We start from the raw sequence: 23,710 nt of genomic DNA on the forward strand, positions 1-23,710 counted from the left end.
CTCTATTATACTTGACAAACAAACTCGAGTGCTTAAAGTCAGACAACGTTACCTACAAAAAAGTGTTTTTTTTTTTTTTTTTGAGATAACGTTATTTTACATTTACGGCTAGATGATAGTCAAACAGCGTTATGTCAATCTTTTCTAATTTCTTATTAAATCGTCAGTAAAGTTTAATGCTAACTACATTAGTTACCCTTGTTTTCATATTTTTTTAAAACTATCCCTATAAATTTTAACATCATCATAAGCAAGATAAATGTACAATACACAATAAATTATAAAATATGAACATTAAGTTTTAAATAAACCTTGTTGAGTGACAAGAATCTAAAATAACGATTTTTGGCTCTCCTGTAAAGTTGCACTTTTGTAGATAGTGTTGTTTGACACTAAGCCCTCGAACTATAAAAACTAACTTACACATGCAGCTAGAATGTATTATTGAAATGGTCACAAAAATTTTACTTTCCCCAAGTATTTCTGTATTTTACAATGAGTAAAGATAGCAAAAAGGGCATACGCACCTCGGATGGTGTGGTGCATGGGAAGTAACTTGAGGCCGTGGAGACGAGCCCCGCCCGCCAGGACAACTCGACCTCCCGTCATCGTCGCAGACACTCCTCCCACGCTGGCAGTCACATTCTGAAAACATTATATGTATTAAATTACCATATGTGTAGCAATATTCGTGGGGGTTACTTCCAAAAGTTGGTAAGTCTCGAAATCATGTTATGGAGTAATTGCAATTTGATGTTTGACATTCTCTATGTATCGGATGACCTGGAATTTTTTTCTAGCATACATATACTGGGCACCTCATATATAGACATCTGTTGTTAAATCTAACTAAATAACCTAAATTATCAACCAACTTTTGGTAACCACACCAGCGCATCTGTCTATCCTATACATAAGGCGGCTATCGAGGGTAGTTTATCATATTTATGTATTGAGGCAGTTAATTGTTACAATAAATTAACTGAACTGTCAAAAAGTTCTATGTTTTAAGAGCACTTCTTATGGCTGTGTAACTTTTAGCGCGAGATAGACAGTTTAGACGGTAGGCTTAACTAGGTACTCACGGTACCCGCCTTATGTATAAAATATGCGCAGGATATTTTAATTACACATAGGGTGTTTTCCACAGAACAAATAATAAATAGAATACCGATAGGCTATATTCAATACGCCGCATGTTGATGCTGTGTGATGATGTGTCCTACGAAAATGAAGCACGCATTATGTAAGTGCAATACACCAACATTCAATGAGCGTAAGTGCATAAACCAAGAACAGTTTTCAGTATTCGACGTAAAACGTATTCTTGACACGTGTGTAAGTTTAACCCGGATTCTTCCTTACTCAAGTCGGTTACCTGCCTTACCCGTTATGTATTTCAGTTCCCATTATTTCTGGTGTTTTCTAATATTAATCTTAATTTTTTTTCATTTGGCTCTACATCCGGTGTAAATCCTGACTGTCTCCCGAAAATTTTTATGAAAAAAATTTTGAACCAGAACAGAAACTTTTTCTACTTGCAGTACAGCAAATCGATGTTAGAGTGAATCTGTGTAGCGAAAAAGCGTAACTACTGACTTTGCAGTCGAACACTTTGCCACTGAGCTATAGACTTGCCCTAGGCTCATATTGGCAATAATATTTCCTGTTATTATTTTACTGTGTATGTAGGTAAAATTTGAAAAAAATAACACCCCCAGTTGCCCACGTCAAACTTTCGAAGTTTCACTTCTGTCACACACTTTTTTTATGAGAAATATTTAATAAAATGGAATCATTTAACCATGAATATTGCGCAGATGAAATTTCTTTCCTGTGTTGCAATTAGACAGGGCTAATGTAAATATCATTACAGTTGTTATTGTCGATGATACTTTTATTAAGTCTATCGCGTCACTTTCTTTCGCCCAGTGCCCCTCTGACTATGACTTGTTCGTGGCGAAACTACTGCCTATCATGGTAAAGCAGTATGTATGTTTATAGTAATTCACTCAAAAGCGACCTTCGTAGTCCAGTGTATAAGGTGCTGGCCTTTCATCCGGGGGTCTTAGATTCAATTGCCGATGAGGTCACAATATATTTATGTGTTTATTGTTTTATTTCTATTACTAATTACACTACTGTCGTTGGCCGTCACGGTCTGTTGTATTGTTAAAATTAAATTAATTAAATTAAATTTCACCAAAAACGTATTATGTTGATGTTCAAAGTCAAAACACATTCAATCCCGCATCTCGCGACATCAGCCATTCTGCCAGTTGGCCTCGGAGGTAAGCAGGGTTCAGTATCAGTCAGTAGTGATAAGGCATAGGCAGGGAACACAGAATTAATGAGAACTGAAATACCTAACGGGTGTGGAGTAACAGGCAACCAAACTGGTGTGGAAGAATATGGGATAAACCTAAACACCTGTCAAGAATAAGCTTGTCCTTCGTTCAGTCACAATTGCTCTCAGTTTATGTACCGACGCCCATTCAATATTGGTGTATTTGAAGGTTGCAACACACACAATTGCACGTTTATAATATGTGTATCATTTTCGTAGCACACTCACACATTCAAAACCCTGCTTCAAAATGTAGTGTATTTAGCCTATCTGAATTCTATTTATCAATCTGTTCTGTGGGCGTAGGCCATGAAATGAAAGTGGCAATCGTGTGTAACACGTGGTGTAGAAAAACACGATCCAAGGAATGCTTAAAAAATAAACAAACACAAGAGAGGAAAGGAGAAGAGATTGGTACCTGATGATGTAAGCGCACGGGAGCCGCTTGAAGTTTGAGAGTTTGCCCGCCCAGAAGGACGCTTGCGCCAGCCACACCGGTCGCCCGAGCCTGCAACAACATAATTTCTTTCATTCGCACTCAGTATATTATGTACGTAATTACTTCACCATGTCGCCCTCCAGCCTCAGACTATAAGGCAAGCAAGGACCCCACTGCTGTAGCACTGCAGGTTGATGGTGGCGGACCCAAACAATTAATTGCGCGAGGACCAACTGGCTTATATTTTGTTGCCACTACTGGAAGCCTTTATGCACCAAAATCGTGCATTGTCCACTGTCAGTTTGGGCTTACGATATAATAGTGAGTTAAAATATCATTGATTGCATACCAACGTGCCAATGAATGGGCCCCACACGAAATATTAAAACTATGAACACATTACTTAACCTAACCTAAATCGGTTAAAAATGTCTCCTAAATGACATCTCATTGGCGACTGATTCAAAGATATAGAATAAAATTAATAACTATGATATTACAAAACAATATTTATTGTGTACTGACCAATTAGTTTAATAATACGGATTGTAGTGCCTTTCTATAGAATAAACATAATTCTCATGAGAAAATATAGCCAATAGAAAAAATCTTTTTCGAAAAAAGTAAGACACCCGGCTGGAAACGAACCAGTGTTTCTTGGGTTTCGCGCCCTGTGCATTACCACTACGCTACGACAGCCATGCTTAATTGCGACAAATTTTAACTATTGGCCTTATTAATACCTGCTCATAAGCGATCTCTAAATTGAGATACGGTAGGCAATCGATTTTTGTATTCTAAATTAAATTATTATCTCATGAGATACTTGCCTTCTAATATGATTTGAAAGAGATCCAGAAAGTCAATATAATAATGCATCAACCGATAAAATGAATAGAACGGAATACAGTACCTGCGTAAGGTGGTGCGTGGCGGGTGACGCTGCTTGCAGACGTAACGCAGGTCCAAGCAAAGCTCCTCCCCCACTAGCCACTCTGACCACTTGTCCACCTAAAAATTTCAATTAGATACATTACATATTTTTATACAAAATTCCGTGTTGTAGTTCAAATTATGCGAACACCACTGAACCTATTTTGGTGGTTGATGGCTTGAATCAATGACCTGGACCAAGTATAGTATAAGCAAGCGAGCTAAGGCCAAGATAGCACTCCTAGATAGCTGCTATTATCCCGACAAGCCACTGGTTTCTTAAAAATGAAGAAATTTTATAGCAACGAGCAACGCATTTCATTGTGGTTACCAAACCAGACTTTCATTGCTTAAATCTATTACGATACAAAGTATGTTTTGAGATATGTCTTAGTGGAATAGGTGCGTATTCAAATTCTGAATTCATTGCATCAAATCGCACCGTGAGTGTAAAACCAAGGCATCTGCAAAAGACATATTTTGGATATATTAGGGTTTGAAGGGAATGGGACGATTTGGCACCGCAAACTGGCCTCCGCCGATTGGCCTCCGGTAATTGGCCGCCGGTACAATCGGACACCGACCCAATTGGCCTCCGGGACGATCGGACGCCGGTACAATCGGGCGCCGACCCAATTTGACACCGGCCCAACTGGCCTCCGGGAGATTGGACGCCGCACGGCTGAATAAAATGCGCAAAGGAAAAGACCTACGTAACGACTTGGTAGAGAAAGTCGACGCGACACTTTAATATGCTTCTATCTACTTAGTGGTTGTACCTAATATATTTTGCGCTTAACGTATTTTTATTATGATTAATAATAATTATTACTTATGCTTTATGCTGTTTATAAAAAGAAAAGAATTCTTTCCTCGTCAGAACTTGAAGATGTGCATAATTAAGTGGTTTATTGTGTTTACCTACCTATTCATATTAAAAAAAAACCAAATATTAATAATGAATTGGTTGGTTAAAATAATATCTTTCGGCGTTTTTTCGATTTCATGTTATTATAATTGATCTTTATATGTGTACATAATCCGTAAATAAGTATTTTGAAGATTATGAAATTACAAACAATATATGTAGGTAAACCACTTGAAAGGTACCCACATACCTAATTTTTATATTATATTATTGTTTGAAATGTGTTGGTCAATCGATCTTTAATAATTAGGTGCAATTTATATTAATCACGCCTTATACGTAATAAATAAAATAAGTCTATAATAATTAGCAAACTATACCGTATTCAGTACCTACTTTATTATATACGAGTATTATGTTGACAAAGCGGATTTGTATGTAGGTGTATATTATTATTAATACACCATCGTTTGAAATAGGTAGTAGGTATCTTCGACTTAAAATTGCTTATTCCATTTTTATTACTAAACGTATTTTATAAAAAACGCGCTAACTCACATTAGATGGATTTCAAGAAAAGTTGACTTAAAAAATTCAGCATGGTGCATAGGTAAATGAATATTTTTTCATAGTGTGGTATATTTTTTTACATTATTTTAAAAATAACTGGAGTAGAGTGAAGTAGATATTAATTTAAGTCGAAATGTTCATATGTTAAAAATTTCACCTTTAATTTACATGTGTATTTCATCAATACATATTTTTGTTGAAAGATAGATAGTATAGCTAACATTAATACATTATTATAAACATTATTATAGACGCTATACTAAGAGATGTCACGGAGACTTGAAGCTTTTGAGATGTGGCTGTATAGACGCATCCTCAAAATTTCTTGGACTGACCGGGTGACAAATGTTGAAGTTCTTACTCGAATAGGGAAGGACCACGAAGTTCTACGTAGTATCAAAACCAGGAAAGTACAGTACCTCGGCTACATTATGAGAGAACAAAAGTACAGTATTCCCCAACTTGTCATTCAAGGAAAGATTAATGGTAAGCGTAGCAGAGGACGGCGCCGCATTTCGCGGCTTAAAAACCTCCGTGATTAGTACGAGTGCAGCTCCACTGAACTATTCCAGGTAGCAGACGACAAAGCTAATATTACCTTGATGGTGTCCGACCTCCGCTAGGGGATGGCACAGTAAGAAGAAGAAGATAAATATTATTTCTGAAGAAAATGTCACAAAAAATGAAAATGTCAAAAAGGTCCAAATTTACTGTCAGAATATGAATACGTATACCTAATATAACAAAAATAGTATAAAGAATTGGAATAAGTAAAAGTGTAAACTTAATAATTATATATCCTCTTTGACAACAAAAGTCAATACCACCACCTGTCACCTGACCAAGGCTGTTTTTCAAGCCAACTCGATTTTATTTTATTTATTTTTTACGAGTTGTATTTTTTTGTGTAACTACGTCGAAATATATAATACCTATTATATAAATCACTAGGAAGTCGATGTTTGCGATAGGGAATTATTTTTAATTTACCCGTGGAAATACCTGGGTACGCGCTAAGGCCCCAGGTATTTAAAAATAATCTAATCTAACTACATCATTAGTCAGGGGTTAAAAATGATTGGTCATTTTCATGAAAATCATACAAAATATTATAATAGCATTAAAATATTTTTAATAGGACAAGAATTTCGAAAAATGCCTAACTCATCGGCTAATAGTCTAAGGGCAGGGCCATCCAGTGGATTCGTCCAGATTCATTATACCTAGCCAAACAAAAATATCAGCAAAATATAATATAAAACACTGGAGTGATCCCGAAATCGATAATTCAATACCTACTTTGATTTAAAATATAAAAGCCGATTGCCAATAACGCGTCTGGGCGCGAATCCTGTTGGATGTCGTATTTTTTTAGTTAGGTTATACTGGGTAATTATTGAGTTTGGAAGAAAATAAATCATTAAATCTATTATATATATTATTTATAAATTAAATAATTATTAGCATAACACAAATTATGACTTAATATGTAGAAATGAACAGAATTTAATATGTATATTAAATATGTCGATGACCCAATCAGATGAACCTTTATAACTGCGACCAGTTTCGTCCACCCAGTGGCTAGTCTAGTCAGTACGATAAAAAATTGCGTTTTATTAAATTAAATCAATAATACAATTCATTTCTACCATGAATTGACAGTTAACACAATAAAAGAAATATTATATTAAACAGAATTATAGGAGTGAACACAGTTTGAAAACCCCTTTTTTTGGAGAAAAATAGGTTTAATAGTATTATCTCGATCAGGGTTGGCGAACCTTTTTACGTACGCCGGCCAAAATTTCCCTATTATAATTTTTCGACTGTCTGACACACCGAGCAGTTTTTCATGAGAAAAAGATGAAAACCAGTTTTTAAGAATGTTATTAAAAAAGTTTAAAGATTGTAATTAAGTTCTCAAATTATATTTTCACCGTGTTTCTAGCCGAAAACTATTTTTTTATTTGTTGAATAATTTTTTCCTTGTTTTCAAAATTTCAAGGAGATCGTGGAAGCATTTTAGCAACGCTTCTTTCATATTATTATAATATTCCCTATCACTAAGCGGTTTTCCGTTTTTAGCGATTATGTTTGAGGTAAAATAATAAGCAGCTGTTCATATTTTAATGACTGCCGATAAATTTCATCAAGTTGTCATCATTGTTGGTTGAATATTTTTATCTGTCATTTTTGCCTGACTTTCGTCGATTGGTAAAAATAATATTAAACACCGAAGAAAACACGCATTGCTCTGTCGTTATCATTTTTTAATATTATATACTTATAGGAACATTAATTTATTTGCAAAACTTTATTGTACATTATTAAATTATTGTAGGTTTTTTCTCTTTTTAAAATAAAACATTCGCGTGCCATGAAAAATTATCTCGCGTGACACTAGTGTCACAGGCTCGCCATCACTGATCTAGGTGCATTCTGTAGGGTTAATGCTTTTAACTTTTGCATTATCTACTTAGTAATAGTATTTTGAGATGTTTAAAAAATACCTTGTGTACAATATAGACCATAATTTCGGAGTATATTTTCGGGGCAGATTTTCATAACAACTAAAAATCGTAAAATAAAAAAATGTATAATCCTCGTCATAGACATTTTCTTTGATCATTGTCGCAGTGTCAGTGTAATATTACTTATATAAATTTGTGAAATTTATGATAAATTTACGATTGAATATAAATTCCATAACGTTATTCCTGTTCTTCGGAAGCAGATTAATGCAACTCCATTTTTTTCAAAAATGAGTTTTTGACAGAATAATTAAGATGAAACCATTTTTAATAATTGATAAAAATGTCCTACAGTCAATCTTGGTGACTATCTAACTAAATGATTGCCAAGTTCTTGTTGGTTGACTTTGGGACCAAGACAATGTGTCGGAATGATGGGCTATTTTCGCGTAAGAGGCAATATGATGCTAATCATTACTGCTTATTTTAATAATAATTTAGTTTATATTCTAAATTTAATTAAACGTTTAATTTTTTTTAAATATTCTACCAGTGCTTTAATGAATTAAATTTACCAAAAAGATGATCGCCTTTTGTTTATGTTTTTAGTTCTTATTAGTTATAGGCATTCATCAAAAATATAAATTGTTTTTTTGCTCTTTGAAAAAAATTGAGAAAATGGCAGTTGCCGCCGTCTGCCTCTGAGGTATATATATTATTTATTTAGTAGATTCTAATGTAATGAACAAGGAAAGGCCTCAGAAATACAATCATTTAAAGCTGCTGATAACCGTATTTAAAAAATATACAGGATTATGGTTGTAGAAATCCAATTGAATATTATAATGGACTCTTTCACAACTACAAAATGTCTCAATACGTCCGATAGTTTTTGTATAACTCCAAGTAGGCCTATTACTTAATAACCTATATATTTATAAGAATATAAATACATTACTTATGAGGTATTAGATACAATAAATAATATGAATTATATTATATAATTAAAAAATATTATTTTAACCAACCAATTCATTATTAATATTTGGTTTTTTTTAATATGAATAGGTAGGTAAACACAATAAACCACTTAATTATGCACATCTTCAATTTCTGACGAGGAAAGAATTCTTTTCTTTTTATAAACAGCATAAAGCATAAGTAATAATTATTATTAATCATAATAAAAATACGTTAAGCGCAAAATATATTAGGTACAACCACTAAGTAGATAGAAGCATATTAAAGTGTCGCGTCTACTTTCTCTACCAAATCGTTACGTAGGTCTTTTCCTTTGCGCATTTTATTCAGCCGTGCGGCGTCCAATCTCCCGGAGGCCAGTTGGGCCGGTGTCAAATTGGGTCGGCGCCCGATTGTACCGGCGTCCGATCGTCCCGGAGGCCAATTGGGTCGGTGTCCGATTGTACCGGCGGCCAATTACCGGAGGCCAATCGGCGGAGGCCAGTTCGCGGTGCCAAATCGTCCTAGACCCGGGTTTGAAGTCTTCGTTTTGTTTTTATCCATTTATTCCATAATATTTGGTTTATTATATTATTAAATTATATTGCATGTTCTTTCAGTTACTTCACTTTTACATTATCAACTTCATGACTTTTTCAGTTCTTTTGCATTTAATCTCGAAATTGCAAAATTTGCAGATGCCTTGGTTTTACACTCACGGTGCGAAATAACTCAAAACTGACAAAAATTGAGATAGATGTTTGTAGAAAATTAATGACGATATGTAATAATAAAACTGAAATTCTACTGTGTGTTATACGCAAGAAACACGGCTTCATATAGCTGAACAATACACATTCTCTTAATATTATTACTCTAAGGCTTTCATTATCATTTGGATCAAGCAGTGCGACAGAATAGTGAATTACTCGTCAATTAGATAATGAGGGCATCACTCCAAAATGATCCATTCAAATAGCTTAAGCAAATGTGTCTCACTCACCAAGGTTGCTAAGTAGAAGGGTGTGATGGGGTTGCGGTTGGGATAGAGTGGCAGTCGTTCCGACACCGTCTGTCATGTTTGATCCGACCAGAGAACTGGCACTCGTCTGAAACACACAATTCAATCGTATAAATAGACGTAAGACACAAACTAACTGTTACATAATTTACTTTTACAGTGTCACCACCATCATGATAATTTGACTTAAACATGTATATCATCGGATCCGTGTGACCCAGTTCTCAATTATAATATTCATTTTCTTAGGAGCGTCTTAGGACACGCTTCTATTCCGAGAAAAAGGGCCGGCCATACAAAATGCGTGTCCAAAGACGCTCCACTTAAAATGCGATATACCGGCCGGGGTTGATGTTTTGAATAATTCAAACATATTGCCCACAAAAAAAGCTTTCTTGAGTTACCGAAACGCGTCACTAAAGCAGGGTTATACCACGGGTGCGATATTTATCAAATCATACGCCGAGATTCCCGTTTACTTATGGTAGATGCAATCGAAATTATGGTTCGCTTATGCATACAAGAAACGGGGAATATAATATTTTTATAATAATTACTTTTAGACTTGGCATTTTTGTTTCGTACGGTTAATTTCGTCCCTCTACGAGACAGCCAAATATATATATATATATATAGGAAAAAAAGGACAATAATTCACTAACCTGAGCATTGGTGAGAATTTTAGCCACTAAGGGTCCAGGTTGTTTCTGTGGCCGAAGGGAGGGATCGGCCAGACGAACAGTTTGCCCGCCGAGCTGTACAGTCTGACCGGTTAGCCGTACAGTTTGTCCGGTCAATTGCACGGTTTGCCCGGTCAACTGGACCGTTTGTCCCGAGGCCAGCTGCACCGTCTGCCCGGCCAGGTGGATGGTTTGCTGCGGTTTGGGAGCTGTGGCCACGCCTCCGGGGGTCACGGGCGGAGATGATGACAGCTTCTATAAATAGACACGGTTAATAATCACACTACTCAAATGAAATATGTCGTGTTCTTCCCTTCGCATTTACAATGTTTGATTTGAAAATAAGTCAATTGAGTGTATATGAAATATGTGGCAATCTTAATGGATTATCTATGTACCTGAGTAGAGTGTATGGTGTGCAGAAGCTGATCGTGGGACATGGGCTGGCCGTGCGTCCGCTGATGCTGCATCAGAGACTCCAGGAGGATCCTCTGGTGGGAGAGCGGGAGGGCTCCTGAATAGCATACAAAGTTTTCACATTAGTTCTACCCAATTCAAAGCAGAATCATGTTACTTACAAGGTCATGCTGTCCGTTTATTCACTTACAATAAAAAAAAATACAATGTGAATAACTAACCAGTGGTGTGGGGCTGCGTTGCACTCCTCTGAACCACCACTTTGGCTTGCGTTGTCACCACTCCGCCACCTGCAAACATACAAATACAAATAAGTAAGAACACTGATAATTCTAAATTTTCGCGAAAAAAAAGTCCCTTGAACATTATTTTCATATAAAACCATACCTTTAATTCGAATTTCGTAATTCAAAATGATTTCAGAGTGCTGGCATATAAAAACATTCAATAAATCGTAATAAAGTACACTATTTCATGAGCCAGTGATTGAAAATTGTGACAGACTTTTCTTTAAAACATCAAAAATTACTTATTTTTTGAAGGTAATAAAAAAAATTCCTCCATGAAGGTAATAAAAAAAAAAGCCTCGGGCATTATAATTTCAATTCACAATAAATAACATTATGTTAAGAGCAAAATGAATTAGTAGATAGAAACTGATTAAAATTCCTTGTCTACACTCTGTATAAAATCGTAATGGAACATCTATTTATTTCATTCGACAGTGCAGCGCCCAATTGTCCTGGCGTCCAGTTGTCCCATTCCCTCCAGTAGGTTGCATAAGCACAATGTAGTGACGGATACCCGCTGGGTTTGGTGGATAAAATCAATTATGTAAAATGAAGGCCCGCTTACCTCTCGGTGAAGATGGAGGCGGGGTAGAAGGCCGGAGTGCCCTGGGACTGATGAGGGACTTTCCGGGCGTGGCCGGACTCAGCACGCGGACCATGCTGCGGGCTGCAGCCATCTGCGGTTGCCGTACACTCTGCAATCAATTCAACTCATTTAGATTGCCTATCATATATGAGTTGCAAAAATATATATTTTGTGGAAAGCTTTCACTATCAGTTCAGATATTAAGGTAGCTTCACAGAAATGTAAAATAAATACCGCTGGGTTCCAAGGCAATATTTCATAAAAATTTGCTTAGAATTACATATATTTCCATCAATAGTAACTAATTACTTCATATCAAATATTCATAGGCTTTTAAAAATCAAATCAATTATCGAAGAAATTAAAGCACTAATCGTACATTGTTATTCAACCTACTAATATTGAATTATCAATGAAACTACAGTGGAACCCTGATCTACCGTTCTCGCATAAAACGTTTTCCCGCACGGATCATTCATTTTTGAAAGTCCCGCCAAACACCCATAAGAACAATGTTAAATAATCCCGCATTAACCGTTCTCCGATTTATCATTTTCCTCGATCTATCGCCTAAATATTATGGTCCCTTCACAAATAATATCCCGATTGACAGTTTTTGTTGATTATTTTTCATTTCGGTTTCGTAGAATTATTTATGATACATACAGACCTTTCAGTCGCGTCGCTTTGTTTGCACAGGCCGTATCACGATTTTTTATAAGTCGCAACTAAAATGCCCCCCCCATGAAGAAAACTAGAACTCTAGCTGAGAAACTGAAGATAATTAAAGACGTCGAAAAAATCCAGGAGAAAAACGAGTTTTTTTTTTTTAAATTGTATATCCCGCATTTATCGTTTTTTTTCTAGGGTCCCTTGAAAATTGGAGCTATTTGCTTTCTGCAGAGTATCAAACGGAAATTGCGGAGATGCTTATGAATTTGTAATTCATACTCAAGACAAGAAGTTCTTGTTTGACAGTATGCATTTTTATTTGCATACATGTGTCGGCGGACAATTACAGATCATTTTACGATTTAACCTCATTTCATTGTCAACAAGAATGTGATATCAGCTCCGCCTTATCGCACAATTATTAACGAGTGTTGCGTTAATCAATATTGACGCACTCTTGTCGAAGAGAATGCTGTCACATTCATATTCAAAGTGCAGACGGATAAAAATAATAAACAGATTTGTATTATAATGAATGGGTACATACGGCAAGGGATGCAACGATGGGGGCGCTGACAGGGATGACAACAGGAGGAGGAGGAGCGGCAGCGGCGGGCGCTGTGACCACGTTGACAGTCGCACTCATGTTGCTGATCTTCTCCGAAGAGACCGACACTGACACAGGAACAACTCTCTGGTACGAGATGCCGGATATGCTCGAAACTGCAGCACTTGTCTGTAAAAACAAATTTATTATGCACTTTTGAATCACATGAGTATTTTTACTTCCATTATAACTTTTCTATCGTCTAGACACGGCATGTCCAAATTCAAGAAGATTGTGATCTACTATCGAGTATCAAGACTGGCAGTGATCTCTGATACTCTCCGATTGTCATTCTTCAACTTGACTAAATTTATTATATTTGGCTAAGGACACTGAGGCGTTTCAGACTAAACAAAACTATTTGCCTTCCATCACAAAGAAATACAGTAGAACCTCGATATAACGAACCTCAGATATACCGGACAAGATATCCGGTCAAATGTGAAAATTATTAAAAACATCCTGTTTAAACACAAATCTAAGTGTCTAATAAATTTATTGACTCTTCGTCAGATAACGAAATTCAATTATATTACACACATTTTCGTAATTTTAGAGTTACAATTATAAAAAAAAAACAGCAGACTTCAGATGTGCAAACAAAACTTCATTCATTTTTCAAAGCAGGATTACTGAAAGCAAGCGCGTCGATTTCGAACATTAACGTCACTCCACAACGGGTGTCTGGATATATCACGCGAAGACGAATAAACAGGATCTTGTTTGTTTGTTTATTTAACGGATTAACGGACACCCCCTCACCCGCATTAGTCCGTTATATTGAGGTTCTATTGTACTCAATTTCCTATTTGTCTTTTTTTAGGCACCTAATAAACTATTCTCCTACTGTGCGATGGTAAAGAGAACTACGCCTCTGTTTAAAGAGCGGGGATTCACATATTCTCTTTCTCTCACTTCTGCTACAGGTAAGCTGTGAGTAATACATTACAAATCATGTGATATGATGACATTGTGCGGGCGTCCTTATGCCGCGATCGATGCATTGGACATGCCTGATGTAGAAATATTTTCTTTTTTTTTTGACCATATTTGACCACTTGCTTAACCTATTAGGTCCATACAGACTGCAAACACAAATTAAAAAACAATGTGTATTTTCCAGACCCAGGATTCGAACCTGGGACACACGACATTATAAGCTTATTACTTGGTGAATATCTTTAGGGTTGTTAACTAGTCTAACAAACCAGAAATCAATCAGCAACATCATATTATATGGCCCTGTTGAAAAGTATGTTGACAGGAATATTTGAAATAATATGAAGTGAATGTGGACTCACCGCATCTATCCGGGCGGGGGGTGAAATGGGAGGGGGAGGCGGGGACAGTGACGGAGCGGGAGATAGGGGAGGCTCGGTTCCTTCGACATCCACATTAGCATCTTCATCGTCAGCAGGTGAGACATTCACGCTAATGGAGCGCGAAGGAGAAGGTACGGGGCGTCGTCTGGGTGAGGCGGTGGGTGCACGGGGGGGAGTAGGTGGTGGAGCCACCACTTCGGGGGCTGCAACAGCGCGAGTGCCACCCGCACGTCTGGAACCGCCTCCACCGCCGGCAGCTGCGCCTCCTTTGCCTTTAGGAGCGGTCTTTCCTTGTACCTCTGCGTGCAGACGTTCGAATTCTTCCTCCGTTCTGAAATACATAATATATTCTTTTTCATACTACAACAGGCCATCTGGTCCAATTACGGTAGTGTAATCTGTAAAGTGAAACAATCACATATACTCAGGTTTTATGCGTCCTGGAATATCTAAGCCACAATTTAACCGGTTATAAATATGCCTGCTATACTATGAGGCCATGATCGACAGGCCGCACATACAAATTTCGCGAGTTATCTCGTCTGACTTTAAACTCAAATTACAAGCCACTGTCGATTGATTTGCATAATCTAAAAAATTAAATACTAAGCCACAAATTATTGATATTACTGCGATTTTAGTAAGAGCTTTACTCTACATTCAACGTATGTCGTTAAAAATGTGCGGGCTGTCAGATACTGCCATAGTAATATTGTCACCCACAATGGCCGCGTGGCTTAAGCGCCGGCCTCTCGTGTAGAGGGTCCCAGGTTCGAATCCTGGGTCTGGCAAATACTTTTACAATTTGTGTATGGTCAGAGTATGGACCAAATAGGTTGAGCAAATGGCTGACATCCATTTCTCGTAAAAATAAATATCTATCAATACCAAGGCCTGAACAAAAACGATGCATGAGTGCGAGTGAGAAAGTATTCGGCACCCTTATAATCTCTGCGACACGCGCTAGAGTAAGATAAAAGGTCTACATATGTTTTAGTTAGTTTCCAAAAGTATCGCCAAAAGATCGTGGTGAATCGCTTCACGTAGCGTCGTAGCTTGTGTTGCTAAATTGCTATTTTTTGTGTTAAACATAAAGTCAGTGGTAAATATTGTTAGTTAATTAAGTAGGAAAGATGGTTCTGTGTGTTGTGTTAAAATATGGTAGCCGTACTGATAAGCAAGAAGATGGTATTACGTTTCATAGGTAAGTTGATACATGTTCGTGATAATTTATTTGTATATTATTATATATTTTAATATCAGTGACCTAGTGTTTCTTTAAAATAACTTAAATTATGGATATCTTTACCTAATGGTTGCATTTTGACAGCTTAAAAATACTATATAACGTAAAAAAATAGAAAATTATATTTTAATTCTGAGCGTCTAGTGCGAGCACTTTGGGCGAGCACTAGCGAAATGGTCTATGGTCTCGACCATTTGTGTACGAATGCGTTCGCTCGCCCACAAACCAAACGCATGGCACGCAGCTTCATTTAGCAATGCAACGGGTGGCGTCTAGATGTATCTATAGTCTATGATCAATACAAACCTCCACTCTGTGGAGGCCCATATGATCCTATTAGGATCGGACATGGTCGAAAGAAGAAGAAAGAAAAGAATATTGTGAGGCATAAAAAAAGTAAATATCATCAATCAGCAAATAATGGGAAGGAAATAGCATTCATACCTGTCTCGGTGCAAGTAGAGCCAGAGCTTCCTGGCAGGCAGGTATCTGACGCATGGGTCGGGAGCGCAGTGCATCCGGTCTAAGGCTCCACTCACGGCAGCCTGCAGTGCTTGCTCCCCCGCGTCACTCACCAGATACTGCGATCGCCTGGTGTATCAAATGGAGAAAGCATTACTGTATACAACTCCAAAATGAATCTGGCCAACATACAACACATGTTTTATTGGTTCTCATGGTGAATAATAATTATGTTGTAATATTCAATTATAAATTTAATCTTATTTACTGTATCGCAATTGAAAGTGTAATTCAACTTTTGAGAAAAGTAAAACTAAAAATCTTTCTAATTGTAAAACACACATTAATTATATTATTGTGATCTCTACAAAATGATTTTCTAATAATAGAAAAAAATAATTACCTCTCTATAATAAGAATGGCTTTATGTCAACTTTCGGTCAACATCATGTTTGGAGCATTTGAAAAAGTTAAACATTAAATAATGAAATAATATATACGTTACCTGAGTAGAGCAGTAATGTGCGCGCGGGTGCCCTCTCCATCAGGGAGACACGCAACAGCATCACGTACAAGCGCCAGTAGTGTCACATGCCGCGGCCGAGCGCTCGCCAGTAGGCTGTGACCACGCGCCCCCCTCCCACCGCCATTCTCTTCGCAAGCGTAAACGCCCTGGAATATCATATACGTTAGAGACACATTGGTGCACAGTAAATTTTTATCAATATTTGAACTAATATATTTTTAATCCCGAGATTACCGTTTACTCAATCATTGACGCAATCAATTTAAACTAAGTTCTATGAAGTTATATACCTTTACAGATCCGTGATCGCGTGAAATATACGGGATTAACGATACATTTCTTAACCACCTTTTTTAGTTGACAGATTTGTCATTCTTAAAAAAAAAATCATAAAAACTAATTCTAAAATCCAGGAATTCCATCATATTCAATCCTGGGATTACGCAATGATAAGTTGACAATAACAAAAAAATCAAAGCTTAGCTAACTGCTTACGAACGCATGTTTGGACAATATGTACGCATGTATAATATCCATTAGTGAGAATTGAATGCTAAAAATAGGTACAACTATATAATTCTTCTTCTTATTTATCCACTTTAATTTCACAGTTATTCTCGCTATGAATTTCATCATCTCTCCCTTTCGCTCCCCATGGCCCTATTTCAACACCCAAACTATCTTACAAAAATATTTACAACTTTCCAACAGGAGTATAAAATATTTAGATGATTATAATGGAACAAAAATATAATGGGATTCGTCTCAATAGTCAATGTTGTAAGTGTTTCTGCATTTATTAAAAAATCATACAGTATACTAATGGGCACAGAAGGAAGCCTTGAAGGTCACCTTGAGAGGTCCCACAACAGCCATGGCCTCGGCCAGACGGTAGGTGAAGGCGCGATGCGGTCTCTGGAATCGAGCCCTCTCCTGCGAGCGGAAAGACTCCAACTCCATGCCCTCATCTTTCTGCCACCTGCTGGCACAACAATACTAATTATTAATTTTTGCCATAATATATGTACTTATATCCCGTTTATACGTACATGGATTTACTAGCATAGCAAAAGTAATGAACTGACCGGTCAGGTTGACTGAGAGATGTGAGTCTCTGAGGTGTGGCGAGCGGTGGTGGAGCCGGAGCGGGCAGAGAGTGCGTGGTACGCGGGACGGGCTTGGCGGCCTGCCTCCGTGCTAGCCACGTGGCGCACAATGGTGAGAGTAATGCATCCGAGTCGCGACCGGCGCCTATCCATTGGTAAACCTGAAAATTAATACAGTAGGTACACAATAAAATTTATTGTAGTTTTTCGCTAAACCTCAGAGCCAGAAGCCAATGGACATGAACAAATGATAAACAAAATGAATTACTTCAGTGGAGACAGTAGGTTTTAACTTAGTAGATGAGATAAGGGTTGTTTTCATTGCTCATTGGGTAGGTTTCAATCAGACATTTTATAGTATAGATTATGTTTTAGATTAGATTATGTACAGTGTTTCCCAACATGGGGCAATTTGAATGTTTTGGGGGGTAATGTGCAAATCATTAATAGTTGGTACATTTTTTTTGTTAAATATCCCATCACAATATTTAGTTGAATGCGGCGCTTTAGCGCTGTAAATGATTTGTTACTGAAAAAAAAAGAAATTGTTTTTGATATCACAAACTGTGGAGATTTAAGATTTAAATTGACTAAATTAGTACCTCACATAAAAATTCTTTGCAGCTCACATCAAGCACAAGGATCGCACTAATTTTCTTCCGAGTTCTACATCTAATATAATATACATAGATAGGTACTTACTTACAAAAGTTAAATTAAAAATAGTACATATAGCCTATGTGCATTTTTTATTTGAAGCAATTCATTTTTTTTCAGAATTTGTTAGTTAACTATGAAATTTTGATAGGGAGATTTTTGAAGCGTTAAAGTGGGGCATGGCACAAATAAGGTTGGGAAACACTGATTTATACTGATTGATAAAATTGGGCTTTCTTGATTTGTCTGTCCATTTGTTAGGTTATAACTCAAAAACTGCTTGACCGAATATTGATGAAACTAGCAAAGCTTATAGACTATATTATCGGTAGAGTTACATTTGATAATTTCATCTTTTGATGATGCCCGTACATGAAACAAATAAAAAATAAAGACAAAAGAAAAGAGCGCACTTGTCAAATACTTTAACTAGTAGGTACAATTAAAATTCTAATGTTATCAATAAATTATGTGATTAGAATATAAATAACACACAGCTAATCGATGAAGACAGACGAATGATAGTAACCTGTGTGGCGGGCTTGTACTGCAGATAAGGAACAAAGTCGTCAGGTGACGGAGCACCCTCTCCCTCGCCAGCAAGGAACGCCACGGCTGACGGGAGAGCCTTCACCCAATCCTCCGCCCCTACAAGTCAACACATCGGATTTTTTTATGATTTCGGAGTTTGTGTTACGAAATAGATCTGCTGGAATGAAAATTTTCATTTAACGATACATAGTTAGATATATGGCTTCAAAACCACTGCTGAGACTAACTGCAAGTTGTCTCTCATTGTAGATTCTTCTGTAGCAAACTTCATACCAGTAAGGCAGTAGGCTATTAAGGTGATGTCTCTAGGTAAAGTTGTTATCGAAAAATAGCTAGAAAAGTTTATTAATCGGTAAATATATATTCAAAAGTAATGAGAAAAATAAAATAAAAAATTAAGATGTATCGTGGAGTTCTATATACCAAAAATACGTGTCAAATTCGGTACATTTCTATCGGGTGGTAAGAATGAATGACATAAGATTTATTATCAAAATTACGATAAAAATGTACGTAAATCTATTACCTAGGGAAACGCTAAACGTTAATTGGAATTTATTATATCCTTATATATTTTTTTTCAAATTTAAAAAACATCGATTTAGAGGTTAGAAAGCATGCAATTAAAATCGAAACATCTCGGTTCAGACTTAATTTATCGCAAAAAACGCTTAGCGTTTCTATTAAAAATATTATTTAATAATTTTTAGGCTAGTTATTTAAATTTAATCTTGTATTTTTGTATATTAACGAATCGATTGTAAATAAAATGAATATTTAACAAGACTTTATCGACATATGCTGCTAACGCGGAAATAAATCGAACTATTTTTGAAACAGTACTTGCATAGATTAAAAAATACATACACACACACATACATTGAAAATAAAGGTTCGCCAGGTACGAAGACAAAAACTGTGTTAATTCTGCTGTCAATAATTTTTGTTTGCGATATTGGAGCATATGTCAATGGACTACATATATCAACCTCCACTTTCTGAAATAGTGTTGTGTAATTATTTCAGATATTTATTACTGTTTTGACGTACCTACCTTTTATAAAGCGATTTTAAAATAAATATAGTTTCATAATAATATAAAGAAAGCATACGAGCGAAAATGCCTAAGATACTTCTGACACACATCAAATTTAATCATTGTCTAGTAACTGTACAATTTATCCATATTTATGTTAAGTGTTTAAAATGTTATAAGTAAAAAAAAATCGTCTATTCACGTGGTAGTCGCGAAAATTATGAACAATATACAATGTTAAAAATAATAAGAATTGTTAAAATTTCTAGTCACAATATTATTCAAAGACAAATTAACCCGATCAAAACAGCCTCGACAAACTTCCACTTCACTAACTTTTGTTCTATATGTTTATCCTGGATACAGCGGCAAACACATTTTGAAAATAGCCGATATACTGGAATATTTGTTGGCCTTAAAATTATTATCTACGTGCCTATATAACTGTATGCCGTCCTGTCAAAAAGTGGAGGTTGATAATTTAGTATGTAGAAAATAGAAGTTATTATTAGTCTCCATAAAATATAGGGTAAACAATTCAGTGAATGAACACATAAGAGGTGAATTTGAAAATAAATTAAATTAAAAACGATTAAATGAACTAAGAAAATTATAACAATAGGTAGGTACAATAAATTGTGTATAACCGTGGTATTACTAATTTTATGCCGTGATGCTTTGATAGTTGAACTTTTCATAATATTTGGATCACTATTTAGTTGCTCATTTATCTGCTACATCATAAAGTCGTAAATATTGTTTTTTTATGAAGCAATCATAAATACAAAAAATTAAGATCTACTTTTCAATCATAGTAGATACCTAGGAATATGGTATAGGTGTTGATAATTTTTAATTATTTATTCGAGATCTTCAGGGAATTACAAAAGTCCACACCTAGAAACCACTGGGCCAATAAGGTTTCTTTTTATATCTCCAAATCCATTTCACTTACACATTTGTAGGTAAAATAAATAAAACTATCTTTTATTTTATCTTGCACTGTTCTTTAAAATCGACATTAGATTTTTTCAAAGAAATAACGTTCTGTCTTTTTCTTAGAATATTATGTAATCAGTGGTGCACTTACTTCAAATTCTAAATTTTTTTCTTACGTTTTACAATTTTTTTTTTAATTTGTCACTTATTTTGTCCTTGGGTTTGCTTATCAAGATTTGTTCGCATGTTTATTTACGTTTTTTCTTACCTCCAACTTCTTTTTTATTCAATTCGTTGCGTGTCTTACTTTATTCTTATCTCAGATATAGTTAGTTAGTTAATACAAATCGTCCACTCTGTGGAGGCCCATATGAACCCATTAGGATCGGACATGGTTGAAACGAAATGAATTGGGATGTCTATATAATATCGACATTGTCATAATTATAACTACAGTCGAACTCGGTTATTACAATCTCGGACATAGCGAGATCTCGGATGTAATGAGGAAACAGTCGTTGACATTTGGTATATGATTTTCTCCGTACATTTTTATTCACTGTTATAACGAGATACTTATCGGATATACCGAGCTAAAATACTGGTAATGTGTTGATCGTTTAAAGACATTTCGACCCTAAGCAATAAAATCCGATCGGACAGGATGCCGCCGGGGACAGATTACGTTTATGACACTAGTTAAGTGTCTAATTGTTGTTTTCGCCGACAATAAAAATACCTATTCTCTGATATAACGAGTACCGCTTATAACGAGCACATTCAGCCGGTCCAACCTTCCTAGTAATAACCAAGTACAACTGTATATTCCTTATTTTGTTTAATAATAATTCGAATGGCATTTGTTTTGCTATTCATTTCATATCATTCTTTTATTCCACCTCTAGTAGAAATTCGATGTAATTGTCAATTGTACAAGATTAAACTCAATCTTATAAACATTTGTACTTAAATGTTCATTTACTACTATAAATGAATTTTACTGTAGAAAAATATTTATATTAATTCGTATTGACAACGTAAAAAAATCTGGTTCATTGACTGGACAGGATACCCTTGTATTGCCACTGTAAAAAAAACTACGGTAAACAAAATGTAAAAATCATAAACACTTTAAATCAAATCAAATAGAATTGTAAATATTTTATGGGGAAAATATTAATTGTAAATATTTTTACATAGGTAAGTAAATATATAATAAATTTAAATGCATTTTTATCAAGCTTATGATTTTTAATATGTGGCGACACACAATATTTTATTTTATATTTTATTGCCATCTGGTTGCGATCGACGAAAGTTTTTAGTAACACATTTTTAGAAATTCATGGTAGATGCCTGTAGATGCCTTTAGATGGCGTTGAAGTCACATTTGATCGTAAATTGAGGCAAAGAATTCGCCTTAAGATCCGCCATAAATAGTGCGCATAAAACTTTGTCTAACAAACATATTTGTTTTCATTGAAATTAGACTACAATAATTTACAGATGGTGTTTTTAAAATTCAATTAAACCCTACGAAACCAAGCCATAATAGATAAATAGTCAAAAATAATATTCACATATATAAAAAATATCTAAAATTATGCCATTAAATCAAGCATTTTAGATATTCCAGTGATAGAAGAATATTTCTTACCCATCATGGTTTACTTTAGGGCCAACAGAAATTTAAAAAAAAAAACTAACCGACACCGACACTAAACTCAGTCAGTCATACTTATTTGCTTTCATTGAAGTAAGAATACAAATTGCAGATGGTGTAGGTAAGTTTTTAAAATTCAATTAAACCCAGTTTTTTGTCAATTCTGTAAATTTCCATTTTGTCACTTGAAAAAGACACTGACGTCACATGGTATGTATGCAATTTATAAATGAATGATAGTACGTTACCAGAATACCAGTGGTTGAGGGGTGCTATTGGATTCTGCCGCCATCTACGCAGCCGCGCGGCAAGTTGCGGTAGTGGTAGGCAGTGACGGGGCGTACCGCAGACCAGGTCGCGCACAACCGACAGGAAACACGCGTGCGTCGCTTGTACTAGCTCCACACCCAAATCTTCTCCCAGCGCTGTTAACAGTTTCTAATTAATAATTTCAACGTTACATACACAAGAGACCCACATTATGTATGTTATTAAAATTTTACCAATATGGATCAGTAAAATAGTAAAACACACTGGCATATGAAAATGCAGGCTGCGCTGGATCGGTCACGTGAATGAAGACTGCCGGAGGATATACCAGCAAGACGAGCTATGAACGCAACTCCAGAGGGCAAGAAAAAACCTGGACGGCCGAAATTGAGATGGCTGGACTGCGCTCGATCCTCCAGGATGGAGAAAGTTTTTGAAGGAGGCCAAGACCTGCCCAGGGTTGTACTGCCATAAATGATGATGAAGATAGTATAACATGTGTTTGTCTCTTCACCTTCCTTCCTCGTTGCGTAGAAAGTTTTCTTCTTCTTCCCAAGCCGTTGAAATAAGCCAAAATGCTGAGAATATTGTTGGGGACGACGGATTATGTTCGAAAACATCATGGCTTCCGGTTCCATTGGCAAAATCCAATGTCTGATGTGGCATCTTTGGTCGAAAAAAATATCACCATTTTTTCTCCGAGCAACTTTTACTGTCAGCTGAACAGAACACTTTCCGAAACACTTAGAATGGTGTTTGCATCCATGCACCTAACGATACACTTTACTACTGTCGAACAAGAACTTCTTGTCCATGTGTTAAAAATGTGAACTAACAATTCCCTTCAGTGCAGCTAATCGCACTTGAGGAACGCCCCCAAATTTATCATTTCATTTTACGTTCTCGTGGTGTACGGATCTATCAATTTACGTAATTTAAAGCTTTGTAAAATAAAAATATATGCCTAAAACGATTAAGAGTGATGTTAGAATTATTATTAGTAAACTTTTGATTTATTGCAAAGAAAAGGAGTCGCATCTAAAAGGAGAGCCGATACATTATTTAAA

The 23,710-nt window shown here is 35.9% G+C and overlaps 1 protein-coding gene across 2 annotated transcripts in view; it reads right to left on the bottom strand.

The window, feature by feature from the left end:
• Positions 1-23,710, bottom strand: part of LOC147070703 (uncharacterized) — a 32,316-nt gene that overhangs the window by 3,037 nt on the left and 5,569 nt on the right. Inside the window, exons 6-21 of one of the 2 annotated variants that reach the window (XM_085948892.1) lie at positions 22,622-22,798; positions 18,713-18,831; positions 17,506-17,687; positions 17,273-17,399; positions 16,400-16,566; positions 15,877-16,023; positions 14,166-14,517; positions 12,805-12,993; positions 11,565-11,694; positions 10,931-10,999; positions 10,691-10,806; positions 10,275-10,547; positions 9,595-9,700; positions 3,700-3,797; positions 2,766-2,855; positions 528-645 (exon numbers count right to left, since the gene is read on the bottom strand). In XM_085948892.1, coding sequence (XP_085805018.1) covers positions 528-645; positions 2,766-2,855; positions 3,700-3,797; positions 9,595-9,700; positions 10,275-10,547; positions 10,691-10,806; positions 10,931-10,999; positions 11,565-11,694; positions 12,805-12,993; positions 14,166-14,517; positions 15,877-16,023; positions 16,400-16,566; positions 17,273-17,399; positions 17,506-17,687; positions 18,713-18,831; positions 22,622-22,798 — 2,460 coding nt within the window. Of the gene's footprint in view, positions 1-527; positions 646-2,765; positions 2,856-3,699; positions 3,798-9,594; positions 9,701-10,274; positions 10,548-10,690; positions 10,807-10,930; positions 11,000-11,564; positions 11,695-12,804; positions 12,994-14,165; positions 14,518-15,876; positions 16,024-16,399; positions 16,567-17,272; positions 17,403-17,505; positions 17,688-18,712; positions 18,832-22,621; positions 22,799-23,710 lie in introns of both variants that reach the window. The other variant, XM_085948891.1, reaches the window with a different exon arrangement.

The sequence above is a fragment of the Rhyacophila brunnea genome, unplaced genomic scaffold (genome assembly GCF_057557595.1).
Source record: "Rhyacophila brunnea isolate RB1 unplaced genomic scaffold, BYU_Rbru_1.0 scaffold_21, whole genome shotgun sequence".
In the NCBI taxonomy this organism is placed as follows: domain Eukaryota; kingdom Metazoa; phylum Arthropoda; class Insecta; order Trichoptera; family Rhyacophilidae; genus Rhyacophila; species Rhyacophila brunnea.